General features: G+C 41.3%; 1 protein-coding gene across 1 annotated transcript in view; it reads left to right on the top strand.

Annotated features, from left to right (window-relative positions):
- Positions 1–18,325, top strand: part of LOC149324177 (netrin receptor DCC) — a 227,729-nt gene that overhangs the window by 182,785 nt on the left and 26,619 nt on the right. The window contains exon 15 of the mRNA XM_089487445.1: positions 17,621–17,833. Within this exon, the coding sequence (XP_089343571.1) occupies positions 17,621–17,833 (213 nt within the window). The remainder of the gene's footprint in view (positions 1–17,620; positions 17,834–18,325) is intronic.

The following is an 18,325-nucleotide window of genomic DNA, read 5'->3' as shown; positions in this document are numbered from 1 at the left end:
CCTCATGCTTGGTTAGCTCTCAGCTGGAGAGTCTCAGAATGGCTCTCACAGTTTGGACATGTGATCCAAACTTTCCATTGGTCCATTACCAGCAATCACCTAACACAGAAAACAGACTTTTTCAATCTCCTATCATGCTATCAATAACAATAAAATAGATGCATATGAATAATCAACTGCAAAGAGTAGGTCTGAAAATAAATTAAAATGCACCCTTCTCATTCATGGAAATTTGGTCCATCCGTCCTCCGTCACAAGCACACACACACACACGAGAAAAAAGTGCAGCTCAAGCCCCATTATAGTTAATATACTATATGCATGTGGATACATTGGCATGGCCGCATGCACACACTGCCATTGAAAATAATGGGAAGGACTATCATGAGTCCATGGATGACTAGCCTGTTGATACGGAGGACCCACTATACATAATAGTTGGAATCCTATTCAGTATTTATAGTGGAGAAACAGAATGGTTCCCAATTGGCAAGGGGTTCAGGCAAGGCTGCATATTTCACCCTATTTGTTCAACTTGTATCCAGAAAATATCACATGAAGAGCAGGTTTGGACTCAGAAGGAGGAGGAGTGAAGAGAGGTGGAAGGAATATCAACTCAGGATATGCAGATGACACCATACTACTAGCAGAAAACATCATGGAAAAATTACTACTGTATATACTCGACTATAAGTCAACTTCACGTATAACTTGAGGGCAGGTTTTGGGGCCAAAATTATGGATTTTGGCATGACCCATGGATAAGTCAAGGGTAAAACATGGAGGCTCCTCAGTGTGTATATGTGTGCATACAGCAAAAGAGACTCTAATTGAGGCTGTTTGTAACATTGGTTTCAGACAGACAGCGCAGGCAGGAGAGGATCCCTGTTTGTTTATTTAAAAGGAATTAATCACTCAGGACTCTTTCTGCTTGGCGCAAGAGAAAAAGAAACTCTTCCATCTCATGGGGAAATCTGAAAGAGCTGCTATCACAATATCATAATGACCATAAATAAGTCGACCTGGAATTTTGGGATCAGTATTTGGGCATACATTTTTAGAATTATAGACAAGTATATATGGTAAGTAAGGTCAAAGAAGAAAGTGCAAAAGCAGGATTGTTGCTGAACATAAAGAAAAGGAGAATAATAACCATGCCGGACCTACATAAATTCAACCTAAACAATTAAGAAATCATTCAAGTGAAAGTTCATGTACCTAGGATGAAACTTTGTACTGAATAGAGATTGCAATCAAGGAATAAGAAGACTAGGAATGGGAAGGGAAGCTACACAAGAACTAGACAAGACTCTAAAGTGTAAAGATACACAACTGAACACTAAAGTTAGAATTATCCAATTCACTGTGTTCCCCATCACCATGTATAGATGTAAGCATTGGACAGTTGTTGAGTTGGTTGTTTGTCTTCACTCCTGTGTTTTTTTCTGGGTCTGGCAGATCTTCTGATGTCTGAGCTGGAGTAAAGGTTAGCCTGTAGAGCCCAGTTTAGGTGCTTTGATTCATTTTCCTGGAAGTGGAGTTCACAGATCCTTTTTATGTGGTCTACCAGTGTTTTTATTGTGCTCTTTTTTGTCCCGGGTGATGGTTGGAGTTTTTTTTAATAGGGAAACTGATGAGGAAACACAACTTCAAAATGATCTACAGACAGACCAAGAAAACCCAGCAAATGCTACACTCAGCGAAGGTCAAGAGAGACCCTCTCATTGCTGCAGAGGTTTGCAGCTGTGGACAGGTCTACAAACATGAACTACAAACAATGTCCAAACACAAATCAAAGAACATGAGAGACACTGCAGACTGAACCAGCCAGAAAAATTGGCAGTAGCACAACACATCATAAACCAACCTGGACATAGAATGCTATTTGAAAACCCTGAAATTCTGGATCATGCCAACAACTACCAAATCAGAATGAACAGGGAGGCCATTAAAATCCACAAACACCTTGACAACTTCAACAGGAAAGAAGAAACACTGAAAATAAAAAAAGTTTGAATACCAGCCCTGAAGAATGCCAAAAGACTCAGTTCATTGAAATGAACACCACTCAAGGTCGGGACTTTCCCTGCAGACAATGGATTTCTGATTTAATAGGCACACATCCACCTTGCATATCCTCCCACCCTGAGACCTTGCCATTCAACAACAGACCAACACACAGATTAACATGTAAATCCCTTCCTCCCAACCAAGGGTCACGCAGGTATATATATACCCCACCACTTCCATACCAACACCTTATGAAGATGCCAACCACAGATGCAGGTGAAACATTAGGAATAAATTCTTCCAGAATATAGCCACATAGCATGGAATACCCAAAGAAAACTATGGACACTGGCCATGAAAGCCTTTGATTTCACACCAATAAGATTAAATTGTGGCTGTTGTACATTGGCCCCATCATGAGAAGGCATGACTCATTAGAAAAGACAATGCTAGGAAAGATAGAGGGCTGTAGAAAGATTGGAAGACCACCATGGGGTACTGAAGGTTGATGAACACAGCCCCCTCCCACCAGTGAGCTGCACTGTGACATGCATTTACAATAGGTTCTACAGGGTCCCTGCCACTGCTAATGGCAGGGAGTTCAATGCATAATTCTTCAGTGTCTTACTTGCTGACACCACAGAACTCCTTCAGTTAGTATAGTTGCTATGTTTTTAAGACAGGTTTTAGGGGTTTGGAAGAAGAAGTGGATTGTAGCTACATCATTGTAGCTACCCCTCCCATGTAAAATCTCAGCCAATATGTTTAAAATATTTATCAGACTGGAAACAGAGATGTGGGAGGAACACTTGTACTAAGATTATGCAATAGGGTTGCATTAATCTACCTATGTGGATCTATGTGTTAATTGTGCTACACAACCCCTGTGTTCAAAATCAGTACTTCACAACTGACTCAAGACACCAAATGTGTAACTGAATACACAACCAAATATGCACGAACCTCCATACACAATGCACATCTGTTCAAAATGTCACCACATGTGCAACTCCATTTCTGCTTCTGTTGTGGTATTTGTTGTTTGTTTGTTGCTGTGCACCTTCAAGCCATTTCCAACATATGACAATATTAAAATTATCATGTCCTTTCCTGGGGCAGAGAGTGTGACTTGCCCAAGGTCACCCAGTGGGTTTCCATGGCCAAGTGGGGAATCGAACCCTGATCTCTAGAGTTCTAGTCCTACACTCAAACCGCTACACCACACTGGTTCTCATAGAGGTATTTACATACAAGTTAGACAGCAATAGATTCCAAGATTGGTGGCCTTGAGTTCAAAGTGACACTGAATATGTCAAATAATTTTACCTATCCAAGGTCCCACACAAACTGTTTCTTATTGAAGCCAAAACACCAGTTGCTATGTATATAGCACTTGACCTCCAAGGTGTTTTGGTCTCACTATATACCACATTTCTGTGGTTAATGCTGCATGCATAGGAACCAGTGACCTGATTTAAACATGATGCTGGCCATATGAAACCCTGCAAAGATTACTTTGTTGTATCCAGCTTGTCTTGCTATTATCTTCGTTCTGTTTCACTGTAACTGGTTTTCAAGTTAAAATTCCATCCTGGTATGGGAAACAAAGGTTTCTGCAGGTCTTAGCTTTCCCTGCATATTCAGTCCCATTGGCATCACCTGTTACAAAAAACCTAAGAACACCATGGACTGCAATTTTGGACTGCAACTCCCAGAATTCTACAGGCAGAATTTCATAATCCAAACAGGTACATAGCCTCCAAGTGTCCCAGCTTGCAGAGACAAACTTGATCAATCCTCTATTGTCCCACTTTTTTTTCTATCTGCTTTTAAAATGTTCCAGTTTCTCTCTTCTCCTCCCATTTTCCTCTTTACCCTTGGCTTACTTAGGGGCAGTAGAGACCACCCCAAAACGGCAGTCTGAACTCATCCATTTTAACTGCAGAAGGACACCATAGCGCCAAACTGCACAGAGTCCCTCCACAGTAAAAAGAACCCGATTCTTCCGGGTTTTTTTTTTTTTTTTTTTGGCATGTTGCATATGTCATGAGTGTGCCATTGGGGCACTCATGATGTACGCAATGTGTAGCAACGTGCAGATGCTGCATGGCGACAGCGTCATCATGGCGGTGCCCATGTGGAGAGGACACTGCCATGATGGTGCCACCCGTACGGACTAGAGTTCCAGAGTGTGTGGTTGCTGTGCACACTGGAACCCTCGTTTCAGCACTGGCACACTGCTTTTGGTGTGCCTTAAATAGCTTCAAAGTGAGTAGTTTGCACAATATTAACTCAGCAGAGGCTAAAAGAAAGGAGGGGTGGAATCTTGTCCTTCCCAGTGGGTTTAGGAAAATGCAAACTGCTATAGCCTCTCCTATCTTTCTCTGATGATGCCAGCTATTTCTCTAAAGATGCCAGCCACAGATGTTGGCGAAACATCAGGAATACACTCTTCTAGTGCATGGCTATATAGCCCCCCCCCCCCAAAAAAAAAAAAACCCACAAAAAAACTTCTCCTATCTTGTTTGTTCTTCCTCATTAATAACTTTTGCCCTCTTGACCACAATCTGGTATTGTTTGACCACACACATCCCAGTTTTCAGCTGTGAAATATTGGAGGTACAAATATAATTTTTCCAGATTCTGACCTCAAATAACTAATGTGAATCAGAACAGACAACAGTGAGATGAAGATAAATAAAATAGTCTGAAACCAGATGCATTCACCAGACATTTTAACTTTCAGTCAGAAAGATCCATGTGTAGAGAAGTACAAAACTGTGCACTGCAGTAACTTGTCCCAGAGTAACTATCCCCACATTATTACATGACTGAGCATACTATTGATTGGAAAGAGGCACCCTTCAAATTCATCATGTGCAATGACATTATTGATAGCATACCCATTCATTCTACCAAATGGGCCATGCTCAAATCTCTCTTTTCTGTTCTTGAAACTCATTTCTAATGAACTAGAAAGAAGGCAACACTGAAAAATCAACCTTTAGCAAAAATGTTCCCACTCAACCATCTACTGGAACAGAAAATGAAGAAAATGAGAAGGAAAGGCTGACTTGGTGCCTGCCTTCCTTAGATGACAAACCTGTTTGCTGTTTTGACCAGTGTCAAAGGGGTTGGTCACAATACTACTAAATAATGACTTTAGCCTGGCTCCCTTTTTAATGCTTTTTTCTAAGATTGCTGCTCTCGATAGAGTCTTTGCACTTCAAAGATCTATTTTGGGAGGCATGGGTATTATGGAAACATCTAGAACAGAGTATTTCAGATGTCTGGGGCTGGATCTCTTTTTCTTTGGATATTTCAAATAAACGAACCCTTTTATCAAGCTATGGGGAATGTTTTGCTCTTTCTGAGATTCATCCTCTGGTTTTGCCACAATAATAATAAATAAAACTTTTATTTCTATCCTGCTTTTTGTTAAAAACAATCAAAGTGGCTTACAAGAGTTAAAATACATCCATATATACAAAATATCCCTCCTTAAAAGACAATTAAACAGTATAGAATTTAAAATTGCATAACAATTAAAACCAACAAAAGTGGCAGAGTCATAATATATATGTGCGGGGGGTGAGGGGGGCAATCACCACATGGCCAAGTAGTTTATTCTGGAAAGGCCTGCTGGAAGAGATCCATCTTGATAGCTTTCTTGATAGCTTTGACGGATCTTGTCTGGCAGGCCGTTCCACAGCGTGGGAGCAGTTGCAGAAAAGGCCCTCTGGGAAGTTGCAGTCAGTCTAGGTTTTATAGGTTGCAATAAATTCTTCCTTTCCCTTTCTCCTATAAGCTCACTTCCTGTTTCTTCTTCCCTTTGCTAGAGAGAGGTGGATAGGATGGTTGCCACAAAACTGCATACATACTTAGAAACCAAACATAGGGGCATCTGTAAATATGCTTAGCAAACTTTATTATCTTGCACTGTCTAGAAATGGATTTTCCAAGACAGTGCTGTAAGTTTCCTTTTACTTCAGAATGGTGATTCCTTCTCAGTAATCACAGGCTTAACACTGGGGTATGGTACTTTGCAACCATATATTCCAAATAACATTAACAGAAATTGTTGTTGTTAACTACGGAGAATATCACATCGGAGGCTTACCATGAGTAAATTGCCATGAAATCGTCCGATATCATGAAAAAAGCGTGATCGGAGTTCACACCCCCACACACTTCTCCTGTCAGTAAATTGTCAGTAAAGCATCCTTGGAGCCTCCATTCTAGATCAAGGGAAGTAATAGTGCCACTCTATTCTGCTCTGGTCAGGCCTCACCTGGAATACTGTGTCCACTTCTGGGTGCCACAATTCAAAAAGGACATTGAGGAAACTGGAGAGTGTCCAAAGGAGGGCGACTAAAATGGTGAAGGGTCTGGAAACCATGCCCTATGAGGAACGACTTAGGGAGCTGGGTATTTTTAGCCTAGAGAAGAGAAGGTTAAGAGATGATATGATAGCCCTGTTTAAATATTTGAAGGGATGTCATGTTGAGGAGGGAGCGAACTTGTTTTCTGCTGCTCCAGAGACTAGAACGCAGAACAATGGATGCAAACTGCAGGAAAAGAGATTCCACCGCAATATTAGGAGGAACTTCCTGACAGAAAGGGCTGTTCGACAGTGGAACAAACTCCCTCAGAGTGTAGTGGAGTCTCCTTCCTTAGAGGTCTTCAAACAGAGGCTGGATGGCCATCTATCGGGGATGCTTTGATTTAGATTTCCTGCATGGCAGGCGGTTGGACTGGATGGCCCTTGTGGTCTCTTCCAACTCTACAATTCTATGAGTCTAAGAGATCATGTTATTGCCAAATGGCAGCTCCAAGGATGCTTTACTCACAGGACAAGAGAGCACTGACGCATCCATGATGATTTACTGACAGGAGAAGCTCACGAAGGTGTGAACCCCAATCACATTTTTTTAAAGAATTTCTGATGGTTTCATGGTGATTTATTCACAGTAAGCCTCCTGTGTGATGTTCCCCTACCATAGAATCATAGAGTTGGAAGAGACCACAAGGGCCATCCAGTCCAACCCCCCTGCCATGCAGGAAATCACAATCAAAGCATCCCCGACAGATGGCCATCCAGCTTCTGTTTAAAGACTTCTAAGGAGGGAGACTCCACTACCCTCAGATTGTAAGCTACTTAGAGAGTGCTGAGTTCAATATTAAGTGGTATAGAAATGAAAATGCTATCGCTAATGCTTTTTGCTCCTAGGGAGAGTTCAGACATGATTTGTTCTAGGACCCATGCAATTGTTTTCTTAGCATTTCACAGTATCTGTAGAACTCATCTCCAGCACCACATCTCAAATGAATTGATTTTCTTCCTATCAGCTTTTTTCATTATTTAGTTTTCAGAACGATATAGAGAGATGGGGATACTATGGTGTGGACCATCCTAGCTTTAGTATTCAGCAATATATTTTTACTCATTGATCCTGACTAGGTCCTTCACAGCTGCCCTTCCAAGTCCTAGGGTATATCAACCTTGTAGAACGAATGCATTTTTTCACCACTATAAACTGCCATGGCTCTATCCTATAGAATCCTAGGATTTGTAGTTTGTAGTTTTGTGAGGCACTAGCACTGTGGCAGAGAAGACTAAAGATCGTGTAAATCTACAAATCCCTGTAACACTTAAAGTGGTGGTCTGAATAGCTCCCTGAGTCGTCTTCTGATTCACCACACCAAAAGCAATCAGCTAGTAGTAGAGAACAAGTTGTGGTTCTGTCTTCTGGCAAAGAAAAATAGCTAGGAAGCTTAGAAACAGTATTTATAAGGTTACCACGAAAATGCCTTCCCAGTATCTGCTACCCAAGACAGCTGTCTCACTCTGTTAAATGACAGGGCCAGTGATACTAGGCCTTTATCATCATCTACCTCTTATCTGCCTTTCATTAGATATTCTCTGATAACAATAAGTAATGGGAAGTTCCACATTACATTGGCACTTAGGAGGATTTTGAAGCCTTTTCCCTGTACAATTGGCTCTCTGTATCCACAGGTTCTTTATCCATGGATTTAAGCATCCATGGCTTGAAAATATTTTTTTTAAAAAATTATGCATTCCAAATTTCACTAGAACATTGTATTTAATGGGGCTTGAACATCTACTGATTTTGGTATTCACAGGGAGTCTTGGAGCCAAACCTCAGAGTGCCTAGCTGTACTTCTAGGTATCTCAGATGTCTTCTGGTCATCTATAAAGTAAAATAGGCACGTTACAGACCGGCCCTTTGGGGCGGCCTGTAGGTGCTCCTTTCCCTGCCAGATCGGGGCCTCAGCTGCCAGAGCGGCAGCCTCCAAGGCCGCGATCCGCTGCTTTCCAGGCCGCTTTCCAGGCCGCTTTCCCACAGCCTGGAAAGGGGTGTCCTTGGGGCTTCATGCCGCAAGGACACCTGACAGCAGAGGGGAGGAGAAGAAAGGGGCCACTCAGCCCCTTTCTCCCTTGCGTCGCTGGTGCAGCCATCTAAAATCTGCGCCAGTGACGCAAATCGCGGAAGGAGCTCCGTTTCGGAGTTCCTTCTAGCGCCATGGAAAGGGCGCTCTATGCGCCCTCACGCGGCGCAAAGACGTCACGTCCGCACCGCCCCGTTTGGAGGTGGCCCGTTCATGACGGCGTAATGGTGGCCCGTATGTGTATAGGGCACCGCTATTTTGTACGTCCTGGGGACGTACTAGGGTTAGGTGATTGCGTAAGGCATGCACTTTCCCTAATCCTAGTATGTCCCCAGGACGTATTTTACGCCCATCTGTAACGGGCCATAAATTTCCAGAAGACTGACTAACATGGATATATCTCCTCAGCCAGTATAATATTTTTCAGAGATTGGGATTTACTTTGTCAAAGTAACTTGTTCCTGTTACACATTGTAATGTTTCAGTGAGTAATTCAAATACAACATTTAAAAAGTAATTTAGCATTAGTACATTAGTTGGACTCTCTTATTTTTGTTATTTTTTAAAAAATAGGAATGATATGGAAATGGCTTAAAACTTAAAAAAATAGTTAAAATGTCATTAAAGGTACCTTTGAAAAGTAAGTAGAAAATGATCCTTTTTCCACCGGTAGCTTTTTTTCCATTCACTGCATTATTTTTGAGATGTTGCACCATTATACCCTTGTTACCAAAAAGGTAGTTATTTTATTTAAGTTTAAATCTGTCCTTCCAAGCACTGATTTCATTGCATTCTCTAGCAAAGGAGTGAGAATCATGCCACCCTCCAGATGTTGTTGCACTGCAAGTTCTAGCAACTCTGGGTTGTATAGGCAATAGTGAGGAATGCTAGGAATTGCAGTCCATCAACATCTAAAATCCCATCCCTGTTTATCAACATCTAAAATCCCACCCCTGTTTTAGCATTTATTTAGATGTAACACTGCCACCTATCCCAAGACACAATGGCTTGTTATGTGTACTGAACCTTTAAAATCTCCCTTTGGGAGCATTTGGTAAGATTTGTTTGGACCTTAGCTGGAATTTGGACAAACTGAGATTTACCATACCTAGAAAGCTCAATATGAGTATGTTGACAGCCCTGCTTTACTTTTTCAAACAGCTCTGTATTGCATTAGGCCTTAAGCAAGTATTCACTTTGAATCGGATAATTCCAAGGTTGGGCAACATCACTAGCAATAATTTATCTATAGATTACAACCCTATAAGACAAGAAGAAGATCAACACATTTATTCTATGGCCAATGCCTACAAATGACCTCTATTTTCCATGGTAGCTTCTCTCCAATGCCTCCAATTTGCTCTCACAAAAATATCCCTTCTGTTTTCGTGGGACTGAATAATCTGAGTCTGAGAAAGAATTGCAAATATGCATTTTAGAACAATGTTTGCTGCTTGGCAGAATGGCATTGAAAATACTGCATTTTAGGGCAGTATTTGCTTCTTGGATAGAATCTCATTTGGGGTCAAAGTAAAATATAGACCCTTGCGGAAGGCCTTCATAATAATGAAATGCCTGCAGATTTCACCTGGCTGTGCACTTTTGACTTGAGTGCTTCATTCTGTCGAGTCTTCTGTGTTGCATCAGCTTTTGCAAAGCAAGAGAACTACCAGTCAGAGTTCAACAGCCTCTTCTCATCACGAAGATAAGCACAGAGCTTTTTACCTCCAGCAAAACAATAATGTGGTTGGGTCTTGGGGGTTTTCAATCTGTGTTGCGTGACTGACTGTTAAGCTCTTGGCATTCTCAATAGTAGATATTAAGAGCCTTTTTACCTGCAGTGGATTAAACCACTTGTTTTAATATTAAGACATGCTTCTCATATTGAGATGTGCTTCTCATTTGCAGGGTTTTCTGTATTCTTAGGGCTCTGAGATTACAGCAGGCAAGCAGAGAATTGGGGATCCAGCTTGGAATTCAACAACCTTAAAATTTAAGCTTTCTTTGTTTAAAACACAGCAGCAATACAAATCCTTCACACAGGTTTAGTCCATAATAATATAATGTGACATTCCTCCCACCTGGGAGAATTCCCCCCTCACACACACACAGAGAGAGAGAGAGAGAGAGAGAGAGAGAGAGAGAGTTTAAAAAGTCTATAACCTCATGCTAAGTCTTCAAAAATGCTTTATATAAAACAACAGTGCTTGATTTTTATTTATTTATTTATTTATTTATTTATTTATTTATTTAGCACAGTTAATGTAGCGGGTTTCATACAAAGTATCATCTATGAGAACATCCTACTCCACAGTCTTTGTCTCCCTTTCCTTGATCCTGGGCAAGAGACGTCTTCCATGACCCCTCTGCATGGGTCCTGGCTTCTCTTGCCAATTCTTTCCTTCAAAGCTGGGTGCTGATAGTTAATTCCTCTCTGAGGTTGACTAAAGTTGACAAACAGCAACTCCTAGCCTGCAGTGTTCTTTGATCAATGTGTAATTTTCAATAACAAAAAAGTATGCTTCTAGATTTCTTTTTGTACAAAAACTGTATTTTTGTGCAAAAAAAGAGCTTACCTTTTTTTCATGCAACACCTCCCTCTCATTGTTTCCAGAAACACAAAGAGGCCAGAATCCTGTTGTTTACTCTGAGCAAAAGCAGACCCACAGAGTTAACCGCCGAGTGCTTGGTCAAGTAAACATATAAGTAAATTCAAGTGATTCAATGGGATTATTGTAGTCAGATCTAACAGTAGGATTTAGGCCGTGGTTCCTTTTTTTTTCAAAACTGATGTGTTTTGCACACACTGTCATGCCCTGCTTCCAGAACATGGAAAGGGACTCTGACTTGGAGACTGAAGCAGTAGACTTGCTGGGACATGCTAATAATCAGAACACAAGGAGGTTCTAGAGCCGCACATCTCAGACACAGACTCAGTGAAGTACTAGCTCTGGCAGAGTTCTGTCCATTCAGATACAGATAACAACTTACTCATAGCTACCTTCACCAAGTGGAAACTACAAAGGGAGTGTTTGAGGAGGTCTCACAGCATTTTTAGGAAGCAACAATTAATTAGGCAGCTGCTGCATTGAGCTGCTGATCCATAAATTCACAGCCCTGCCCTCCAGGCATTGTCTCAGATAATCTGGTCTACCTGGCTCCTTGTAGTGTTCCTGAACTCTGTGCTGTACCTGTGTTATTGACTTCAGGTACCATTTACCTGACTTGCTTATTGTTGAACTCTCTTGCCGGACTCGAAGACTGTGAATGAACTCTGTTTGGGACTTAAGGCTTTTGCTTTTTAATCAAAGTAACTGCTGTACTGAAAGCTGCTCTGTTGTGTTGTTTGTCATTAGCAGGTGCCATGTTTCTGCTATCAGTTGTGTAGCAACAAGCCTTTCTCTGCTTGCCTGGACTGTGTTTGGACAGACATGCTCACACACACGATATTGTTTTCCTACCAAAAATGTGTGTGTTTTTCACTCACCCTCATACCTTGCTACTTCCTGCAAACGAGTGATGAGCTTTCACACTGGAAAGGGTGCAGACTTCACAGAGATGTACAGATAAAATGGTTCAGGAATGCCCAAAGTACTTAAAGTTTCCATAATGTCTCCAGCCCTTCTAGGCTACTTTGCTTATGGGAAGTATTATTTAAACAGACTAAGGTGCATTACAGAAGGGCCCATGAGGCGCCGTCATTACGCGTGAGGGGCGGAACTTCCTGACGTGCTTGCCGTTCCACATGGCCGCCACCATTTTGACATAGCAGACGCTCTGTGTCCGCACGTCACGCCCCAGAAGTGACGCCGCGAGTGCGCGACTAGCATCTCATGGCGTCTCTTCGGGGCCCATGAAGGAGCGTGTTTTTCGCGCTCCTTCTCTGCAGCGTCCGGGAACCACGCCGTTTGGCTGCTGCGGTTCCCGGACACTGCAACCGCCGGCGGCGGCAGACCGCCACTTCTCAGCGGTCTGTAACGGGCCCAAGATACTGGGGATAACAAGCTTCATGAGAGTGCAGGTTACACTGAGGCATAAAGAAAGCTTCTGGTATATCACTGACAATATTTTTAACAGGATCTAAAACAAGATGGACAACTCTTGGGGTTTAGGAGGCTGAATTTCCCCCCACAAGTATACCTTAGGCCAATTCAATCCCCTGCCCCACTTCACCCTTCCCTCAACAAACCTTTCTAAAAGGTTTGCTCTAATTTATAATTGGGGGAAAAACTATATTAATTGTTCTGGCACCTGTTTTATTCAGATTATTCTTGGACTAATTATGAATCAGACCAATGGAAGTTTGCCCAGCTGTGACACAGTGTGCTGCAATTATACTGTGACATTTTTATGAATCTGTATTTTGTATCCATGCACTATCTCTAATAAAAGGTGTGTCATTTTAACAATCCTGGTATATACGTGCTTCTTCTGTTTGCAGCAATTACTCATTATCAGGTCCTGCTGTGTAGGTACTTCAGGTCCAAACCTGATGCATTTAACTTTATCCACTTTGGGCAAATGAAACACTCACTGACATGAATAAATGTATGGAAGTAATAATTTAACGTAGTTCCTGCCCCTGCCAGACTTGTAACCAAGCAACAAATGGACATGAAAATTGAACCAAACTCTTTCTCCTCTCCAGGTGGCTACTGAAGTTATGGCTGCATCATGTCAGAGAGGTTTAGCCAATAGTCATTACTATGTCCTAACCTGTAATAATTGGGAGGCAATTACCTACCTGCCTACAAAATAAGTTTTCTTTCTCTATTTTTTCTCCCTTTTCTTTCTTTCTATATTTTTATTTTCTGAATGTCTATTACTTTGATTGTAAAATAGATTGTTCATGTTAACAATAATAAAAGGGGGGGTAGAGAAATAGGGAGTCAAATGGGGTTTTTGCTGTGTGTGACAAATGCTTCCTATCAACAGAATTCAAAGGTATACCCATGTTAATCTGAAAATCAGCATGCAGAGGGATCTTGTAGCACCTTTGAGACTTAACTGAAAGGAAGAAGTTGGTAGCATGAGATTTCATGGACTTCAGCGTACTTCCTCAGATTCGTGTTCAGCTTTCATTGTCCTTTTTGCCTGTAATTTATACATTCATCCCTAAACCTTGTACCCGAAGTATCTGCATAGCAGGTCCTGATAATGAGTAATTGCTTTAAACAGAAGAAACACAATGCAGTCCATTCCATATCTATTTAATCTGTGGGAGATTAAAAACAGATTTTTAAGTTATTGTCTTGTAATCATAGAATCATAGAGTTGGAAGAGACCACAAGGGCCATCCAGTCCAACCCCCTGCCATGCAGGAAATCTCAATCAAAGCATCCCCAACAGATGGCCATCAAGCCTCTGTTTAAAGACCTCTAAGGAAAGAGACTCCACTACACTAGGGGGGAGTTTGTTCCACTGTCGAACAGCCCTTACCTTGGCTGAATCTTCAGACTGCTGAATATGAAAGAAATGAACACAGGGCTGGCCCCAGGCAATAGGATCTCAGTGGACTCTTCCCAAAGACTGTCCCATTCCAGAAAATTAGCTGGTAGCAGAGGCAGGTAGCTATATGAAAATATTTCACATTTGCCACAATGACCTGGAGTGCAACTACATTATATAGTCAGTGCCATTGTGGACAATTTGAAATGGTGACTCATTGCTGTCTACTACAAAGAAGAAACATCTAGGGCAGGTATCACAGACAGTGGATGGATAGCTGGCATGTGTGAGAATTCTATGTGTTGATTGTTTAGATAGGTAGATTGATTTAAAGTATTTATATCCTGCTCTTAAGCCAAAATGCCCTCTAGGACAGCTTATAAATTTAACAGTCTCCTACACTCAGGTTTATAATCTAAATATGACATGACACATAAGGAAAAGAGGAAGGATTAAGTTCTGCAGATGCTGGCTGCTCTTCACTCCCTCAAAGGCCAGAGAAATAGCAGTTGGAGTGTGGAGGTTGGGCCTCTCACCAGCCACTGGGCCAAGGCATGATGGTGCCTGACTGCTCTTTTCTGAAGATTATGACATTGATCTTCCATGCATACAAGGGTGAAAACAACACAAGTGTTGTCCAGGATCCTATGATTAGGCAGAGTGAGGCAGCTGAATCAGACAGCAGATTTTGGTTGGTGTCAAACCACAGCAAATTATTACTATTTAGTGTGTTGCTATTTTAGTGCTACAGAAGGAGGAAAGGTGCTTAAGAGGGGTTTGTGCCAAAGTAATCTGTATGGCATTTGATGTTATGGACCTTTATCAGGATAGGTTGGGAAATTTGTCCTTTTCTACTCCACTGGAGGCAGCAAAATGCCCTGTGCCATTTTTGGTGACCTCTGATTATGGCTCAGTCCAGTCTAGCACTTTCTTAACTGACTAGTAACAGCTTGCAAGGTGCCATCTGAAAATCTTCACAGCCCTGCATTATGTGACTCTTTTGATCTGCCTCCTCACTGAAAAAGAGAGGTAGCTGAACAATAGCAGTTGAAGTGTGGAAGTAGGGCCTCTTATGAACAGCCTGAACAGCATTGCTAGCATATTAAAAACCTGGGGGAGCACACCCTTCCACCAACATACTTAAAATGGAGTTCCAGTAGGGGAAAAGTAGCTAGTTGGGTAATAGTGTGAAAGAGCTTTCCTGGTTCATGTTCACAGCCAATTGGTGACTGGTGGATCAGGGATAGAAATGTGACTGGTGCCCTCCAGCTGCCATTGCAAAGCCAAGTAAAACCATCTGCAAGGAGGTACACAATACATCCAGTATGTCATAATCCACTACACAGCAAGCAAAACTTTTGGACATGGGGGCACTAGATACCTCCAGTATGGCAGCTGCCATTGCACAGGCAACCAAAACAAGGCACTGGGTGCTTCCTGCAACAAGGCACTGGATACCTCCATCTGCAACATCCAGAATACAAAATAAAACCCTCTTTACATTGGCATAATAATCCAGTTAACAAGAGTTGGCCTTGGCCTTGTAACAGAAAATGAAATCCAGAGAGAGAGCAATTTGTGTTTGAAACAGGGGCCTGCAATTTGAAAAGAACTTCTCCTTTCTTTGTCAGTGGGAATAATCATGCACAGCATGAACAACACTGCCAACAGTTGTATCCCATACACAGAAATCATTGTGGAGAAATAAGTTCCATTGATTTTGTGTCTAGCATGGAGATGCCAGTTGAGTTCATGTTTCTGGTTTGGCACTGAGCCTGCTATTGAGAAATGAAAGTGCTTGGGCTGTTCCTACAAGTCCTCATTTACAAGGAAGACTCCTGACAGTAGGATAGCCTCAGTTTATACATGCAGCTCTGATTGATTATTCAGATCACATAAAAGTTTATCCTGGATACAAGATAATAAAGCACAAAGCAAGAACTCTGGCAATATTACAGCTTTCTCAAGAAAAAAATTGATCTGAAGGTTGTTTAAAGAGAGATTAAACAACCTCTTTAGCTATAGTGCTCATCAGAAAAAGCAGTCATTGTAATGACCTAACCGTCTACACAAAGGATCCAATTCACAGGAACTTGTCTCACTGTCTTCCTTAGCAATGGCTGCTATGCACAGGCCTTTGTCTGTTTTTGCAATAATTAAATCCAAGGATCCAGCTACTCCAATGAAAAGTTAAGGCCAGTTAATTTATGCATGTACAGATTCATAAATAATTACCCCATAAGTTCCTGGACTGATTCTAATTCTGCATGAGAACAGTCTAAAGGATGCAAATAGTGTTTGATTCCATTTCATTGCATATTATGACTTACTTTTCAGACAATTTCCAAGAAAAAATTTTTATCTTCACCCCCTCAAGTCAGATTAACTCTTCAAACTGAATCAGAGTGAACCTACTGAACCAAATATTGAGTGAATACCTATTTAAATCCCATTGATTTAGTAGGTCTGTTCTAATAATTGGGACTAGCTACTGGGCTTAAACCATAGTATTGGTTGCACTATATTTAACAGGCTTAAAATTTCATCTCTCTCATGCCCCTTTTTTATAAGGCTCAAGAGAATTATTGAGTTGGACAAGAGATTTCCACAGCCTTGGATTAGGGGCTTTATTTTTGTGTCCAGAAACTGGGAGTGAAATAGATTCAAATTCAACAACAATATGCTCAATATCCCCTTGTGATATGTAAAACATTTAACCTGAATATATCTTGAGTATTGCTAGCTAGGCAAACTGATATTTGGGGGTAGAGAAATCTTGTAGCACCTTCGAGATTAACTGAAAGAAAGAAATTGGCAGCATGAGCTTTCGTAAACTTCAGTCTACTTCCTCAGATGCATGGACATTGGGGGCAGAAATAGAACTTAGAAATCTTTTGACAGATCTTTAACTCATTCCCATTGTGAACCGTCATTCACTAATTACAGATGAAGATGGCACTTCCAAGCAATAATTATTATAATTATCAATGTTCAGTTGTTTAGAATTCAGTTGGTGTCTTATGACTACATAAATTATCCTACGGAAGTGGTTGGACATCTTTTGCCAATGCAGAATGACCATATTCAGCTCAAGGTTGTGGAAGTGGAGTTATGCAAACAGTGCTATCATGTATGGGTGTGCATACACATTTGGCATGGTTGTGTATGATATGCACATAGGTTGTGGATATATGGTTATGGATACTACACATTTGGTTGTGCTTTCAGGTCAGTTCTACAATGTCACAGTTTACCAACAAGATGACATTGTATAGCTGATATGTAGTTCTGTGTTACATTAAACTGTTGCTGAACATAAATAATTTTTATATAGATATATAGATATCTATAGCCATCTATTGAAAATCTATATCCAGCTATTCAAGATGAGTTGTGAAAATTCTAAATACAAGTTACTGCTGGTAGCTGCCATATCTGTGAAGTTTTAGTCTAAATTTAAACTTTTGCATGAATTTAAAGGAGCTATCTAAGGTTCTAAACCTATTTAGTGCATAAGATTGAGTACTTTAGATAACTCCTTTAAATCCAAATCGGATCCCCAATCATCTTACATGAAATCCATCTGCCTCAGTGAAATGTGCCATACCCCTAAAAGAAAGGTCCAGTTCCTCGAAAAGCCTCAGTATCAGGGCATGGAATGTGACAGATAAACAAGAATATATATGGATTTACAATTTAAGTGGGATTTCACTGTAGCTATATTTCCTCTCCACTTATCTTCTTACAGCAGTGAGCGAAGCACCAGCCCCTCAGCAGACATCCATGTTGCCACAAACACAGCCTGAACATCCCAGCAATGAGGATGCTCCAAGCAGGACAATTCCCACAGCATGTGTCCGGCCTACACATCCTCTCCGCAGCTTTGCTAACCCCTTGCTACCTCCGCCAATGAGTGCAATAGAACCGAAAGTCCCTTACACACCGCTTTTATCTCAAACAGGTGAGTGTATTCTTGAAACTATTCCTCAGAAGACATCTAACCTTTCTTTGTACTGAATAGGTTCTCTATGATACTACTCATTTCTCTCTATCATGACCCTTCCAGTATTATCACCCATGAGCAGAATGGCAAATTATCATGTTATGTTTCGAACTGAAGGGAAATAGAGCTTGAAAACTGGTTGCTATTTCACAGCTTGAGGGGTGGGTGGGAAGTAGACACATTACTCCAAAACTGGTCATATGATGAATTTAGCTATGGGTTCTGCTCATATGTCTGAAAACATTGGACAGTTTTTCAGAATTTGCTGGCTCAGTGTTCGATTCAGCATCTTCCAAGCAAGAAAATGGACTTCCCAACATCCTATTTTCCCTCATAGCCCTTCATATGCCCTCAAACCTGCTTGGAGGATTGTGCACCCACATCAAAACAAGGTTGTCAGTGCAGGAGGGGAGAAGGAAGGAATCTATTCTGTCAGAGGTATCTATCCTG

The sequence above is a fragment of the Sceloporus occidentalis genome, unplaced genomic scaffold, assembly GCF_023333645.1.
Source record: "Sceloporus occidentalis isolate IW3139 unplaced genomic scaffold, rSceOcc1.0.p SCAF_1, whole genome shotgun sequence".
In the NCBI taxonomy this organism is placed as follows: domain Eukaryota; kingdom Metazoa; phylum Chordata; class Lepidosauria; order Squamata; family Phrynosomatidae; genus Sceloporus; species Sceloporus occidentalis.
The sequence above is the reverse complement of the archived record's forward strand: the minus strand, read 5'-3'. Positions and strand labels throughout refer to the sequence as shown.